This window comes from Zootoca vivipara, chromosome 1, assembly GCF_965207765.1.
Source record: "Zootoca vivipara chromosome 1, rZooViv2.hap1.1, whole genome shotgun sequence".
NCBI lineage: Eukaryota > Metazoa > Chordata > Lepidosauria > Squamata > Lacertidae > Zootoca > Zootoca vivipara.
The window spans coordinates 130,808,996-130,825,354 of NC_142582.1; the positions used below are offsets into that span (position 1 = coordinate 130,808,996).

The 16,359-nt window shown below is 45.7% G+C and overlaps 1 protein-coding gene across 1 annotated transcript; it reads left to right on the forward strand.

Annotated features, from left to right (window-relative positions):
* Positions 1–266: 266 nt before the first annotated feature.
* Positions 267–16,034, forward strand: PSMC6 (proteasome 26S subunit, ATPase 6). Its single transcript, XM_035099849.3, has 14 exons — positions 267–378; positions 3,741–3,820; positions 4,081–4,120; positions 4,441–4,493; positions 5,322–5,389; positions 6,750–6,864; positions 7,748–7,835; positions 8,974–9,035; positions 9,145–9,268; positions 10,146–10,207; positions 11,816–11,936; positions 12,483–12,563; positions 13,972–14,043; positions 15,542–16,034. The coding sequence occupies exons 1-14, from the start codon at positions 294–296 to the stop codon at positions 15,658–15,660; spliced, it is 1,170 nt and encodes a 389-aa protein (XP_034955740.2). The 5' UTR covers positions 267–293; the 3' UTR covers positions 15,661–16,034.
* The last annotated feature ends 325 nt before the right edge of the window (positions 16,035–16,359 follow it).

The window sequence follows — 16,359 nt, forward strand, 5'->3', positions numbered from 1 at the left end:
ATCTCTTACTCCAAATTCAAAGTCCTCTCTCTTTCCAGGGTTTCATGTTAAACCGCAAGGTCGCCTCCGAGCCGGCAGGTGGAGCTTTTCAAACACCACCTGCCGAAGAGCTGCGGGAAGTCTAGGGCCGGCGGCTGAACCATAGAGAGGAAGCCCCTCCCTCCTTTCTTTCTTCCTGCCTTCCCTCCCTCCCTTTCTTCCGTGTATTTCCTCTCCCGGCGTCCTTCGCGGCGTCGGCGCGTGCGCAGTGCTCCCCCTCCCGGCCGAGAGCCGCATCGGGCACCATCATCATCATGGCGGAGCCCCGAGACAAGGCGCTGCAGGACTACCGCAAGAAGCTCCTGGAGCACAAGGAGATCGACGGGCGCCTCAAGGAGCGTGAGTGGCCGGGAGGGGGAGGGAGGGGTCGGGGAGCGAGGCCTCCCTCGCGGGGCCGCTTCGTCACAGCCGGGCCTGGCAGGCAGAGAGGGAAGGGGGGGGAAGGCTTCATAGGCCGCGCCTCATCCCTCTATTGGCTTGTGGATTTCCTATCTGAGCACAACAAGAGTTGTTACGGAGGCTTCTGCCCCGGAGCCCCGCGTCCTAAGGGGGCTGGGATGGATGGCCCTTGGGGGGTCCCTCCTACCCCACCTGTCCCCTCCAAGGAGCCCCATAGGATGGTAGAGTTGGATGGGACCCCCGAGGGTCATCCAGCCCAGCCCCCTCGCAACCTCAACTAGCATCACGTCCCAAGGGGGCTAGGATGGATGGCCCTTGGGGGTCCCTCCCACCCCGCCTTTTCCCTCCAAGGAGCTCTACCTAGGACAATGACGTCGAATCTTTTAGAGACCAAGTGCCCAAACTGCAACCCAAAACCCACTTATTTATCGCAAAAGTGCCAACATGGCAATTTTACCGTACTGCGGTTTTAGTTTATGGGGTGAAAACAACAACTCATACATTAACATCTTTTGTCTTAAAAGAAAAACACAGTAACAGAGCTTTCAACGATACAAACAACTCTCTATTGGAAGGTGAAAGTTTGCATTAGAAGAAGAAAAAGAAGAAGAGTTTGGATTTGATATCCCACTTTATCACTACCCAAAGGAGTCTCAAAGCAGCTAACAATCTCCTTTCCCCTCCTCCCCCACAACAGACACCCTGTGAGGTGGGTGGGGCTGAGAGACTTCAGAGAAGTGTGACTAGCCCAAGGTCACCCAGCAGCTGCATGTGGAGGAGCGGAGACACGAACCCGGTTCCCCAGATTACGAGTCTACCGCTCTTAACCACTACACCACACTGGCTATCCTTGTTTGGGAAATCACCAAAAAGGGAATTGCTCACAGACAACATGGCCATTTGGATGATTTCCCTTCAAGAAATGCTTCCTTGGGAGATTTTGAAGCGGAAGCTGAATGGCCATCTGCCATGGGTGCTGTAGTTGAGATCCCCTCGGGTTCCCTTCCAACTTCCCACAAGCCTATGATTCGATGGCAAGCTTGCACTTCTAAAGGCCGTTCATGCGGGAAGGAGCAAAATGCTGCCAGGCTTACTGGCAGTTCTGCACCGAAGCACTTTAAGACAGCGGAATGGGGTCTTTATGTTTCTCCTGCAGCCCAGCTACTCCTGCACGCATGGCTCTACTCGGCATGCATGCTGCCCCTACAAACTCTGTGCTGGGGTGATGGCACGCATGCCCACAGAGAGGGCTCTGAGTGCCCCCTCTGGCACGTGTGCCATAGGTTCACCACCACTGTCCTAGGTTGATAGAGTTGGAAGGTAACCTCAAGGGTCATCCAGCCCAACCCCCTCACAACCTCAACTAGCATCACATGTGGCAGCAGGTGGCCGTTCAAACCAGCCATGAAAACCTCCAGAGGCCACAAGCTCCTCAGTTAGATGCCTGGCATCTCCGGGTAGGACTCTGAAGCTTCAGAGAGCTACTTCCAATTGCTGTTGGCAATAAAAATAAGAAGAATTACGGTAGTTGAGAGTCTTGAAGGGTTGGGCTGGATGACTCCAGGGTCCCTTTCGATTCTTCTTTGTTTTGGTTTTTATTAAAGGTTTTTTGTGTCACAAAGGTACCTACAGTGTCTGCTTCCAGCTGATAAGAGTTTTTTCTGCAGATCATTCATTTTCAACGTGAGACATTCGATGTTATAGGCAGCCATTTACATTGGGGGAGAAAGGGGTGGAGAAGGAGACATGGGGGGGGGAGGAGATAGTAAACTTTCATTCTTCCATATAGTGTATGTGTAAGGTTTTTGTGTCAGTGTCACACGGGCAGGTTTTATTTCTATTCATTTATTGATTTTTGTTGGCAGTGAGAGAGATGGGGGGCAGGGCATGGTTGGTTGCCTATAGTTGACTGCAGTGGGTTTTGTTTGTGTGAGGGGGGAAGAGGGGACTGCTTCCAGTTCTATGATTCCAACCCCGCCATTTCCCTCCCAGGAGCTCATAGACTTCTAGAATGTAGAGTTGGAAGGGACTCCAAAGGCCATCTAGTCCAACCCCTTGCAATGCAGGAATCTCAACTAGATCATACATGGCAGTTGGCCATCCAACTTCCGCTTAAAAAACCTCCAGAGGAGGAGAATCTACAGCAGGAATCCCCAAACTGCGGCCCTCCAGATGTTTTGGCCTACCACTCCCATGATCCCTAGCTAACAGGACCAGTGGTTGGGGAAGATGGGAATTGTAGTCCAAAACATCTGGAGGGCCGAAGTTTGGGAATGCCTGCTCTACAGCCTCATGAGTTAGATGCCTAGTATCTCCAGGTAGGACTCTGAAGCTCCAAAGAGCTACTGCTACTCTCTGTTGACAATATTGAGCAAGATGGAGCAGCAGTCTGGCTCAGGATACATGGTCAATTCCTACTTTCCTGTGATCCCCTTGGAATGCCTTCACCTTGGGTAGACCTGCCTGGTGGAGGAGATGCTCTGAGAGATCCCTGCTTTCCAGCTCCTCCCTTCAGCAAAAAAAAAAAAAAGCAGGTAGAGTTGAGAGGCCCCCTATGTGCTCTCACTTAGCATGGAAAGGTGGAGGGGGGGGAGGCTTGCTGTTGGCATCTGTCTGCCTCAAGAGACAATGGAGTGTGCCTCTGGAGGTGAAGTCAAACCGCTGGAGAATCACAGCACCTGTTGTGGTTGCAGAGACCAGTAACTTGTAACTGCTGCGTCCTGCATTGTTTTTACGGCATTTGCAGCACCAAAGTGACCTCTTTGGGACATTAGCCTGGGCAGTGTGTATGGAGGTCCTGGCAACAAGACCCCACTCTCGACCCCACTGATGTGGTCCAAAGGAAAGCAGAGAAAGACATTTGCTGCTAAAGCTCCATCTGTTCCAGTCTGTTTAGTACCTTTTGAACGGCAGGGGTAGGGGGAGAACCTGTGGTCCTCCCCTTGTTGCTGGGCCCAAACTTCCAGCATCCCTGACCATTGGCCCAGCTGGGTGCCACACGGTGGGGGGGGGGCACAGGTTCCCTTGTCCTGCCTTGCTTTCTTTTCCAGTAGAACTTACTTTCACCTAAGTGTGCGCAGGATCACAGCACACATTGGTTAGAAAGCATCTTTGAGGGTCATTCTGCCACGTTTATTTGATCGGGGGGATCAATGTATAAAGAAGTGCACTTTCTATTCTGCCTTGTGCATGTCTGAAAACAACATTTTATAGCCCCTGTGTGATCATTTTGTCCGAGAGGAAAGATAGAGCACTGATTTAGAACATGCATCACAAGCTTTTTCATTGTTTTTTGTCTGTAGTAAGGGAACAGCTGAAGGAGCTCACCAAGCAGTATGAAAAATCTGAAAATGACCTCAAGGCTTTGCAGAGTGTTGGACAGGTGAGTGTTTATTTATTGATAGGAATGTGTCAGTAAACGAGCCATTGCGGGGGTTGTGTTAGCATCTCCAGTTTTTCTTGGGTTAAATGTGTATTTTTATGGGGCCCTAAACAGTTTATTAGATTTCCACATGCTGTTCTGGACTCAAAATGTTTGAGGGTACTGTGGTGAATAAACTTCATGTCCCTTCGTGGGACCCAGATAGGCAGGGTTCTTGATATTGGTCAGTAGCTCTAATATTTTTTCATTTTTTTAAACAGATCGTTGGTGAGGTTCTTAAACAGTTAACAGAAGAGAAATGTGAGTTCAAGAAGAGGGATGTTTATTAGTCTATTTAATGATTGTTGTATTAATTTACTGGTATATTTAATGTTTGTTTTGTTAATTTAGTAAGATACATTTATGCCACATTTCAAGGCAAATGCTGCCTTCCCAAGGCAGCAGGCAAAAGAGGACGCTGATAAAATAATTTAACAAGGCAAAATGAAAACCCAAGTATGAATAGCACAGCAACACTAGCGCATACAGCGCTTTTAAAATGTTTTATCAACATGTCCTTTTGCAGCCACAATTGCAGAAAAATTAAAATGCTGTCATGTGCTTTCTTTTGCTGCTTCCAGTCATTGTCAAAGCAACAAATGGACCAAGATATGTTGTCGGCTGCCGTCGTCAGGTGAGCATCTTGTGTTTGAGAATTTGGGTCTTGGTCTCTAATATCATATCAGGGACCCAGGTGGCACTGTGGGTTAAACCACAGAGTCTAGGGCTTGCTGATCAGAAGGTCGGCGGTTCGAATCCCTGCAACGGGGTGAGCTCCCGTTGCTCGGTCCCAGCTCCTGCCCACCTAGCAGTTCGAAAGCACATCAAAGTGCTACCCTCCGGCGGGAAGGTAAACGGCGTTTCCGTGCGCTGCTCTGGTTCGCCAGAAGCAGCTTTGTCATGCTGGCCACATGACCCGGAAGCTGTCTGCGGACAAACGCTGGCTCCCTCGGCCTATAGAGCGAGATGAGCGCCGCAACCCCAGAGTCGGACACGACTGGACCTGATGGTCAGGGGCCCCTTTGCCCTTTACCCTTTTACTCTAATATCATAACTCAGAAGTGCACAGACTTTTAGGGCTGTAACATATGTGTGGGCAAACATGTCTTTTTGACACTCAGTTCCTTCTTCCCTTTGGTGAGTGCTGTAAATTGCTTATGAAAGTGTGGGCTGGGAGAGATATTGTCGTGATGGGTTACTATCCCTGCCCTGAACACCACCCCTTGATACTTTAATTGGCTTTGATTTCATACAACTTCAGAGAGTAAGATCTGTAAAATGGGGCCAGTTCATATCAGAAAGCTGGCGAGTCATCTCATTTGGTTTGGATTCAACTCTGGAGCTGACAGTGCCCGATTACTAGTGTGATCGGAGCTGTCGGTTTCTGACAGCACCATAAGAAACAACTTCTACACTAAGCTTTCCAAATCTTAACAATTGCCTCCTTTCCTTTTGCATTCAGTTGGATAAAAGTAAGCTGAAGCCTGGGACAAGAGTTGCACTGGATATGACCACCCTAACTATTATGAGGTAAGGTCTTCTCATCAAGTGGGCGGGAGGGGAGAGTGTGATGGAGGAAGCCTGCAGTGGAGCTACTGCAAAGTATGGGCCACAGAAGCATTTAGTGGCTATAAATACCCTTTTTTAATGGGTCTTTTTTTTAAAAAAATTAATAAATCTGTGTTTCAAAGTCTCACTTGCTCTCGGTGCAGAAACAGAACTGGGCATTCTAGACCAAGGGCTAAGATGGAGTATTTTCTTACTTGATTAAATTTCCAAGAATATTGAAGCATTGGCTTGCACCTGCTTCCTTTGGCATCTTGATTTGGTACGGTGGCCATCAGAACGGAAAGCAGAACCAGTTTTCTATAAAAACTCAGTGTGTCGTAGCACTTGGTGTGCCAATCCGGGAATAAAAGTAGGATATAAAGCATATTTGGTGAACAGGGTAACATTGAGTATAAATTACAATATTATTATTTTTGCACTCAGCTCAAAAAATGTTTTCAATAACACCATTTAAATCTTGGAAGCACAGTATTCCTAATGCAGGCCTTATCCGTGTGTGGTTGTGTAGAGATGCCAGATAGCTCATGATTATTGGATGCCCATTGCAACTAGTAATACCAGACACAGGGGGAAATACCATGAGTTTAAACCAAGTGCTAATCTTAGTTAGCATCACAGAAGGTATTAAAAATAGCTGTAAAATTTGTTGATGGTTTTTTAATATTTGCAAAGATGACATGAAGAGACCCCCACCCCCATTAAAACGAGTAGTTACTGAACCCGCTGGTATGTATATTAACCAATGTTAAATAAAAACTTACTAGTTTTCTAGGCTCATAGAACAGGGGTCAGCAACCTTTTTCAGCCGTGGGCTGGTCCACCATTCCTCAGACCATGTGGTGGGCTGGACTATATTTTTTTGGGGAAATATGAATGAATTCCTATGCCCCACAAATAACCCAGAGATGCATTTTAAATAAAAGGACACATTCTCCTAATGTAAAACACGCTGATTCCCGGACCGTCCGCGGGCCGGATTGAGAAGGCAGTTGGGCCGCATCCGGCCCCCGGACCTTAGTTTGCCTGCACATGCTCATAGAGTTAGATGGGTTATCCAGTTCCTCCTCCTGCTTAGTGTCAGATCTCCCATGACAGAACGCAACTGCATCGTCCCTGGCTGAATGCTACCCAGCCTCTTGCTTAAATATCCCCAGCATGTAGAGCAAGCCTTCCCCTCCTCCCAAGGCAAATCAGTTTACTCGGGTATCTTCGCTTTTATATGTGGCTTACAAACTGGGGGGTGGGGGAAAGGTGGGAAGTTGGTTTAGAGGGGCTTTAAAAATCAGCAGACGGCATCAATGGTATGGCTTCTCCAATTTAGATATTTGCCAAGAGAAGTTGATCCCCTCGTTTACAACATGTCTCATGAAGATCCTGGAGATGTATCTTATTCTGAGATTGGAGGATTGTCGGAACAAATCAGGGAACTAAGAGAGGTAATTGCCTGCTTTGTTATTGGTCTGAATAATGGATATGTTTACCTTGCTGGCAGGGAAGACATAGAAGTCTTTGGTACAATTTGGTCGCAGCGTTGGGTTTTGGAACAAGCATGCACAGTTCTTCCCTGCTGTTCATGCCAGTTCCTCTTCTCTTTCCTGATATCCTTTAACCCTAGATTGGTGTGATATCTAAGTTGGGCAGCATTGAACAAATCATTGCTGGCCTTGGTAGTTTAGCATTAGTTTCTGCTAGCCAGCTGTGGACTCCCCTCCCACCATCAATTTATCGACACAGAACATTGTCTGATGAGCCTAAAGCAGCTCAGGTTTTATGTAGGATATTCGAGTTGACTTACACAGCATTGCACAAAAGTCTTGCATACAACAAAAAGTAGTACAGACAATTGACTTGTTTTGGAGATGTGTTCACCTAGTTTTAGAGTAGACCCATTGTAATCAATCAAACTAAGCTAGGCCCATTAATTTCAGTGGAAATGTGCTGAACAAACATAGTTGAATATCACTAAATTTCAACCATGGTTTCTTTAACAAAACTATTAGTTGACACAAAATTGTCCCACAGTTTTCCTACCTGCCTTTGAGGTGGCCAGACAAATCATGGTTAGGGAAGGGTGGCAGGTTCAGACATAGTGAAAACCAGCCAAGGTTTGTAAACCAGCAAAACCACAACAACATGGTTTCAGGTTTTGATTTGTAGATTGGCAAGCAACCCACGGTGAAGCTATGTTTCAGTGATCAAACAAACCATGGTTCAATAAACTATGACTTGATAAAACCATAGTTCAGCATTAACGTGAACCAGGCCTTTGTATACCTTCTGTTTTGAATCCAAGGCACATTTTGTTACTTCTCTTCGCAGGTTATAGAGTTACCACTGACAAATCCAGAATTGTTCCAACGTGTGGGGATTATACCTCCCAAAGGCTGCTTGCTGTATGGCCCACCAGGTTGGTGTCCTTGGTTTGCTTGCCTCTTGACTGCTGAACAAGCAGTATGATTCCGTATCAACTGCTCTGTGGCAATATTCCTTCAAGTAGCGGTGGGTGGGGTGGGGGGGTGGGTCACATTTTTAGGAGCCAGCAGATAAAGTACTGAAATGGAGGTGTTACGTTTTAAACAACAGCATTGTTGAAGTTTTTCCAGCCCTGTACAAATAATGCAGTAATTTAGTCTCTTTGAATCCCTTTTGAAATGCTGTTTGAATCCCATTATTCTATACATTTTTAATCCCATTGTTCCGTAGAATTTATACATAGCTTGACTGTAAAAAAACCAAAAATGAAAAATGCATAGCAGTTGTGCCTCTATTGTCCCATGAGCTCATAATAGCAAACACGAGTTTTCCCCTTTTCTCTTCATAACAATCTTCATAGAATCTTAGAGTTGGGACCACGAGGATAATCTAGTCCAGTGTTTCCCAAACTTGGGTCTCCAGCTGTTTTTGGACTAACTCCCATCTTCCCTAGCTAGCAAGACCACTGGGCAGGGATGATTGGAATTGTAGTTCGAAAACAGCTGGAGACCCTAGTTTGGCAAACACTGATCTAGTCCAATCCCCTGCAGTGCAGGAATCTTTCGCCCAGCATGAGGCTCGAACCCATGGCCCTGAGAATCTCTTGCTCTACCAACTGTGCTGTCCCTCAGGGCTAGCTCAGTCTTGGGGGGGTAGACCATGCTGAGAGAGGGGGGGGTGGGATGAACCGTCCTGGGAGCTTTTGTTTATTTATTTTAAAACATTCCAATAACACAAGTTTTAAAACCCAAACAACATATCCATTCTTCTCACAGGAATAGCAGAGGCAGAAAAACATAATTAAAGGTAGTCACAGTCCAGAAGGCCAGTTGAACATGATAGAAAGTCTTAAACCCTATAACACAGGACTGATAAAGTTTAACGGGCAGACTTGATTAAGGGGCAGGCTCACCCGGAGGGCATGAATGGAAATTTTGAGCATGGGTCTCTCTGGTCCAAGGCCTACACTGCACCTGTAACATGATATCGCTTTGTACGTTTGTTTAAATGTCTACCTTTTGCCACTTGTTTCCACTACTTCTTGATGCGACCTCAGTGTATCGCCCATGCAGGTACAGGGAAAACTCTCTTGGCCAGAGCTGTTGCCAGCCAGCTGGACTGCAATTTCTTAAAGGTAAAACAATTTCTTTTAAGATTCCTTTCCAGAATCTTAAAGCAGACCTGTTTGATCTGCAGCCGCCACCCCCACCCCCACTCATGCTACCTGTAACAACTTTCCGCAGGTGGTGTCTAGTTCCATTGTGGACAAATACATTGGCGAAAGTGCCCGGTTGATCCGAGAGATGTTCAACTACGCCAGGGATCACCAGCCCTGCATCATTTTCATGGATGAAATTGACGCTATCGGTAAGGCTGAGTAGCTCAACAAGAAGCCCATCAAGCCCCCCCCCCCCCGATCACCTGCCCAAAGAACTGCTCTGCTTACCTGTAATGCACTTTGCCTATGTGCAATGTGGCTGATACAACTTTCTGTGCCAAAAGCCTTCACACCAAACACACAAGAGCAGATGTGGAGGCCCTTAACCCCAGTGGCCAGTCCCCTCTCTGGTCCTCAGGACCCTTCCCCAGACTATCCCTCGTGTCAGATGCCACACTCCTCGCAAGTCCTGATTTGCCCTCTTCCTCGAGGGCTTTTGCCTGTCCTTGCACTGTGATAACGCCCCTTGCCTGGATTCTGCATGGCTTGGGTGTAGTAGGCTATTGTAAAAAGACAAACCCACTTTTGCCTCTGGCCACACCACTGGAATGTGGCCCCAAAAGTTTACCCGTGATGGAAACTTGGGCTGAAAAAAGATCCCCCCCCTCCAAAAAAAAATCCACCTTGCGGTGTCTTCTGGCACCTGACCACTAGCAACTGTACTGTACTATGCCGTCCACTTTCAAAGGCTGGAGCTGTTTACTTGGAGCATAATACAGTATGTCAGTGGGGCAGGGCCTGAAAGTAAAACTAATTTACTCGGGTAAGTATCTGAGAAAGGTAATGCTTCCCCAAGACCTTCTGTTACCCAGAAGTTGCTTTTGAGTGATGAGCATTTCTTGAAGGGAACCATTCAAAACCCCTTTTCTGTTCTTTCCTTTTGCCTAGATTCTAAACAGAAACCTTGCACCTCAGCTTGCAACTTGGACTTTTTAACTCCCCTCGCTCCTTTCAGGGTTTGATGAGCCCCCCTGCGTGGTGGGCAGGGAAACGGTCTCACTGCTTTCCCACTGACTTTCTCCTTAGGTGGCCGTCGTTTCTCGGAGGGCACCTCAGCTGACAGAGAAATTCAGAGAACTCTAATGGAGGTAACGCTTCTCTGAACTGGAGCCGGCCGTCTTTCACGTGTACACAAACGTCCTTGTAATCCTAGGCAGGCAGCAAAAAATGTGAGACTTAAGGATCAGTTGCTAAGATGAAATAGCTGAACAGTGACTGCCTGGTGTTGAAATTGTTTGCAGCTGTTCAGCACGTGGTGCCTCCTGAAATCCTTTATGTGAGGCGGTCTTTTCCTTGGAAGTAGACAACACCAAAAGCTGCACGTAGCGAACAGCTTCTGGCACAAGGCAACCATTCTGTGCCTGAAATGCACTCCCATCTCCATGTCTAGACTAGAACCTTGGACTAGAACCATGTCCAAGACTAGAACCTTCACCCGTCTTCTTTCGGAGTAAACGACAGAGCCACCGTTCTCCTGGATCCTAAGGCCATGTCTCCATTGCCGGTTTCCATGGGTTTATAACAGGCACCCCCAAACTTCGGCCCTCCATATGTTTTGGACTACAATTCCCATCTTCCCCGGCCACTGGTCCTGTTAGCTAGGGATCATGGGAGTTGTAGGCCAAAACATCTGGAGGGCCGCAGTTTCGGGGTGCCTGCTTTATAAGAACTAATTCTAGTTAGAAGACAACTGAAGGCAGCCTAGTTTAGGGAAGTTTTTTAATGTTTGGTGTTTTATTGTGTTTTTAATATTCTGTTGGGAGCCGCCCAGAGTGGCTGGGGAGGCCTGGCCATATGGATGGGGTATAAGTAATAAGTTATTATGGGTATTATTATTATTGCAGAACATAAAATGTTTATTGAATATACTGGGGGAGGGAAACTGTGTACAATTGAAAACGTTGGCAGCAGTAAGATAAATTCCAACAGTGTAAACAAGTTTTGATGGGTGTATTAATGGAATACCAAATGGTTTATCAGGGGTGGCCAACTCCCAAGAGACTGTGATCTACTAACAGAGTTAAAAACTAGCAGTGATCTACCCACTTTGGGGGGGGTGCAGGTTAAAGTTGAACTTTTTTTTAGGAAGGAAAGCCCTGTTTTGGGGGGTTCAAGTCAATGTTAAACTTTTCTAGGGAGGAGGAAGGACCGTTTTTGGGGGTGCAGGGCAAAAATGTGGAGGTTTTATTAGGGGAGACAAAAGCTGTTGAGCTTCTTTGTGGGGAGCCAGGAATCTATCAGTGATCTACCACAGACGTTCAGTGATCTACTGGTAGATCACGATCTACCTGTTGGACGTGCCTGGTTTAGTTTATGTAAAATATGCAGGGATTTATGATATGCAAATTGAACCATGGAAAGAGAAGAAGGGAAGTTACTGACATTTTTAGGTAGTTTAATGAGTATTTTAAATTGTAAAATAGAAAACTGTAATAAAAATTATACACAAAAAAGAAGGGTTTCAGAACAGCAGCTCTGATAGGAAGCTGCCTTGTACCGAGTCAGACTATTCGTCTGTTCAGCTCAGTAGTTCAGACTGGCAGCAGCTCTACAGGATTTCAGCCAGGGATTATTCCCAGCCTGAACCTGGGACCTGCTGCACAGATGCTGTACCACACTGCTCTTCTCAGCCCGCTCAGTGGGGCATGTTCTTTGCTGATTAACCAAAGCTTTTGTTTTCTCACGACGTGTTCCAGTTGCTGAACCAAATGGACGGATTTGATACTCTGCATAGAGTTAAAATGATAATGGCTACAAACAGACCAGATACTCTGGATCCGGCATTGTTGCGCCCTGGAAGACTGGACAGGAAAATCCGTGAGTATGAGTTTCTTTTTCTTTTTTTTAAAAAATATTTTTTATTAAAGATTTCTCGAATTACAAAGGTGTGTGCAGTGTCTCTCATATTTTAACATGTATCGTTTTTGCAAATCAGTTTCATTCGTTAAGACACTAAGATGAAAGAGGGAAAACGAGGTAGATAGGGGGTGGGAGGGTGGATGGGGGTGAGAGTAGGTGACGATGTTTCTGTTTTGCTTAATATATGTAGGGCTTGATGTCAGCTTTGTTTGTGTTGGTACTCCTTTATTCGCTTGTGTTCTTTTGAATGGTGAGAGAGATTGGGGCTGGCCAAGGGTGTGGTTGTTCATTTGTGATTGGCTATAATGGTCTTTGTTTTCATGTGTGAGTGGGGTGGGTGGGTATTTTTGGGTCAGGTTAGCCATACTGATTTGTATGCTGGCGGTAAATGTTTGTCATTATCTTGTGTGAGTACGAGTTTCTGTAGGGGAGCGTCAGTCTGTGCCTCCCCTTGGCTTGCTTACCTTTCGAAATTAACATAGTTCTCCCCCCCCTCCCCTCTAGATATTGACTTGCCAAATGAACAGGCCAGGTTAGACATCCTGAAGATCCATGCCGGACCTATAACGAAACATGGGGAAATAGGTAAGTCCCCAGGGCTTCACGGATTCATCTGGGTGGGGGCTGTGCTTTGCTCTGCATATTCAAGTCTGTTTCCTGTATCAGATTGTAAATTTCCAGGGAATTAGCCAGCTTGGTCTTCTGCAGCAAAATTTTATAGCACACCTTCATAACTACAGTCCACGAAAATTGGTGTCATCATAAATTTGTTGCTCTTTAAGTTGCCACAAAATTATTTGGGTTGTATCCAGTGAAAGTTGTCCTGTTCACAGAAGGATGTTGGAACTGCGCCCCCCCCCCCATTCTGCCCAGATCTGTTCTGGGAGTTCCCCCATTGCGGACATCAGGCAATTGACAGCTGGCCAGCCAGAAGGGCTTGATGAACTTGGTCCTCGGGGCCCACCAGCCATATCTGTTTCCCACTCGTGCATTGCGCCATACCAACCCACACTTATTTTTAGTGCTGATGGAATAGTGAAGCTGGCACAGCCGAAAAAACATTTTGTTATGGTGGCATAATGAATAGTATGTTGTATCAGGTTGTCTGACCTGCTCCTGATCTCTCTTGTGAACTCCAGCTACAAAAACTGAGGCTGCTAAACGGACTCTTTGAGTGTCGTATTGCTTGGTTTTTTGGGGGGGTTGGAGGGGATGCTATTGCTGTTTTTTATACAGTGGTACCTTTGTTCTCGAACTCAATCTATTCTGGAAGTCCATTTGACTTCCAAAACGTTCAAAAACCAAGGCACAGCTTCTGATTGGCGGATTGGCCCTGGAAGCAATGCCGACAGCCAAAACGGACATTCGGCTTCCAAAAAACACTCACAAACCAGAACACTTCCTTCCAGGCTTGCGGTGTTCAGGAGCTGATTTGGTCGTCAGCTAAGCCGTTCGGGAACCGAGGTTCCACTGCATTGATTATTTTGCGTCTTTATTTTGATTAATGTGGAGATAGTTCGATTTAATTGTGTGCTTTTTAATGTTTTATTCATAGTTTATGAATACTTCTGTTGCGTTTTGAATCATGTTACTTTTGTTCATGTTGTGAGCCACCGTTGAGCAGGGTTTTAATTATGGAAAGACGGCATGCAAATAAAACGATGCACGGGTGGGAGTAAGATGAGCCAGCTGGATCAGGCCAGTGGCCGATGTAGTCCAGCCTCCTGTTCTCACAGGGGCCACCCAGGTGCCTATGGGAAACCCGCAAACAGGATCCGAGCGCACGAGCGACACTCCCCTGCTGTGGTTTCCAGCAACTGGGATTCAGAAGCTTTGCTGCTTCTGAATGTGGAGGCAGGGCAGAGCCGTCCTGGCTGGCTTGTTCACACGTCAGGACTGCTGTGTCAGTCAGAAGCAAAGAGTTCTGATTTTTGCAACAGGTTTTTGCTCTTTGTCCACAATTCCCATTAACCTAGGAATTCTTCTTTTATAGATTACGAAGCAATTGTGAAGCTTTCCGATGGTTTTAATGGTGCCGATCTGAGAAACGTATGCACTGAAGCAGGTAAGGAAACGAGATATTTGTGACATCACTTTCCTTTTTTAATATAATTTTATTTGCTTAATTGAAATAAACAAAAGAAACATTCTTCATCATCCATTAATGCAAAAATATAAAACAAAGCAAAGAAAGGGGTGGGGGGGAATCTAATAGAATAGAATAAAGAATGTCTTCTTACTTGCTTCTTGCTTCCCATCCATTCCATATTTCACATATTTGTTAACTTATTGCCAAAACTTGTCTGATTGTTATCAAAGCCAAAAGTATAAATAAGTATTTAATTCTCTATGGTCTCGATTCTTAACTACCAACTACAACAGATGTTATTCGAATGCTACAACAGAGTTTAGACTGTGACAATTATTTTTCAGGTATATTTTAACTACTTCCCACTTAGAAATGAATACGTGTTTTGGTTTATTTTTCATTTTTCCAACTCCGCATATTCAACCAGTTTTTTAATCCATTCTGTCTTAGAAGGAACATTGTCACTTTTCCAATTTGATGCAATAAGCATCCTGGCGGCAACTGTGGTATAAAGGAAACCTCTCTAACGTTCTTGGGAATAGCCAGATCTATGAGTCCCAGTAGGAAGGCTTCTGGTTGTTGTTGTTTTTTAAAAAAACAATATTTAGCTTTCTTTAAGCTTTCTATTTTCTTACACCTCCACCACACGTGAAACATTGTGCCTATTTATTCTTTACATCTCCAGCAAATGCTAGAGACAGGTTTGTACATTTTAGAGAGCTCCCAGGGTGTCAGATACCACCGATGAAACATTTTCTGGAAGTTCTCTCTCAGGGTGCAGGAAGCTGTGAATTTCCAGTTCACCTTCCACAGGTTTTGCCCCAAATCCTGGGCCCATTTTCTCATTGCCAATTTGACCTCCTCCTCCTCCTCCTGGACTTCCCAGTCAAGGAGGAGTCGGTACATTTTGGACAGTGTTTTAGATTTAGAGTTCACCAAATCAGATTCAAATTTAGAACTTTCTGGCGCAAAGCCTTTTTGCTTGTGTGACATCGCTTTCCATTTTCCTGATCCCTTGGAGACTGACGATAAAGCTCAAATGATTCATGATGTGTCACAGTATGGAAGGAGGAGCTTATGCATGGCCTCCATCTGCTGTAGCTCATGAAGGGGAGCCTTAACATGCTTGTAGGGTCTGGATTGCGATTGTAACATTGCAGTTAAAACTGAAGAAGATTCCACCTAAACATTAGGAAGAACTTCCTGACAGTAAGAGCTGTTCGGCAGTGGAATTTGCTACCAAGGAGTGTGGTGGAGTCTCCTTCTTTGGAGGTCTTTCAGCAGAGGCTTGACAGGCATATGTCAAGAATGCTTTGATGGTGTTTCCTGCTTGGCAGGGGGTTGGACTGGATGGCCCTTGTGGTCTCTTCCAACTCTATGATTCTATGAAGCGCACAGAGTTGCCTGCACAAGCCAGATTGTGCCCTTTCCTTCTCTCTGACGGTTTGATTCCCAAACTCTTGTGTCTTTGCAGGGATGTTTGCCATCCGTGCCGATCATGACTTCGTGGTGCAGGAGGACTTCATGAAGGCCGTTAGGAAAGTTGCCGACTCCAAGAAGCTGGAGTCTAAATTGGACTACAAGCCCATCTAAGCATGACCACGTGGTTAACGGCTGGCTGAGACTGCATGGGAAATACGGGGCTTGATAGGTGAAATGAGAAGCAAAAGTGTCCCTTGATTGTGTGTTTTTATTACAAGTGTCTGCATTGTGCCAGCCAGCTCGCCGGCTGTTTGTATTAGTGGTGCTCCTGCTGCTGGGAAGCTCATGGGGGCACCCTGAAACCAACATGGCCTTTGTTACAGTCCCATTCTTAAGCGCATAGCGAAAGGTGTCCTCGTACAAGAACCTTACGGAAACATACAGCTGGTTTTGGTGCAGCAGATTGTAAGACAGTGCATTTCTTATTTTATATCATTTAACTCCCCCCACCCTTTGAAGAGTTAAATAAAACTTGTTTAAATCCAGCCTCCTTCGTCTGTTTTTTTCCACAGTTTACTTTAGAGCAGAGTGGTCTTTGGCCCCTCATGATACAACTTACAAGCATCGTGTTCAAAATCTGAAAACACCTTCATTTTCTTTATACTATTGTTTGTTGTTTAGTCGTGTCCGACTCTTCGTGACCCCATGGACCATAGCACGCCAGGCACTCCTGACTTAAACTGGGGAGAGAAAGTGAATGGTTGTTTTTTTTATTTAAAAAAAAGACACAGAGGCTTACAATCAGTTGTTTCTCCTAAAATAAGACATACCCATAAAATAAGTCATATTTATTTTTGTCTTGTGGATTTT

What these genes read in the sequence shown, in the direction of transcription:
- PSMC6 (XM_035099849.3), top strand. Translation starts at nt 294, where the DNA reads ATGGCGGAGCCCCGAGACAAGGCGCTGCAGGACTACCGCAAGAAGCTC. An exon ending in ACAGTTAACAGAAGAGAAAT is followed by an intron (nt 4,121 to 4,440) that starts GTGAGTTCAAGA and finishes TGCTGCTTCCAG; the next exon opens with TCATTGTCAAAGCAACAAAT. An exon ending in TTGTCGGCTGCCGTCGTCAG is followed by an intron (nt 4,494 to 5,321) that starts GTGAGCATCTTG and finishes TTTTGCATTCAG; the next exon opens with TTGGATAAAAGTAAGCTGAA.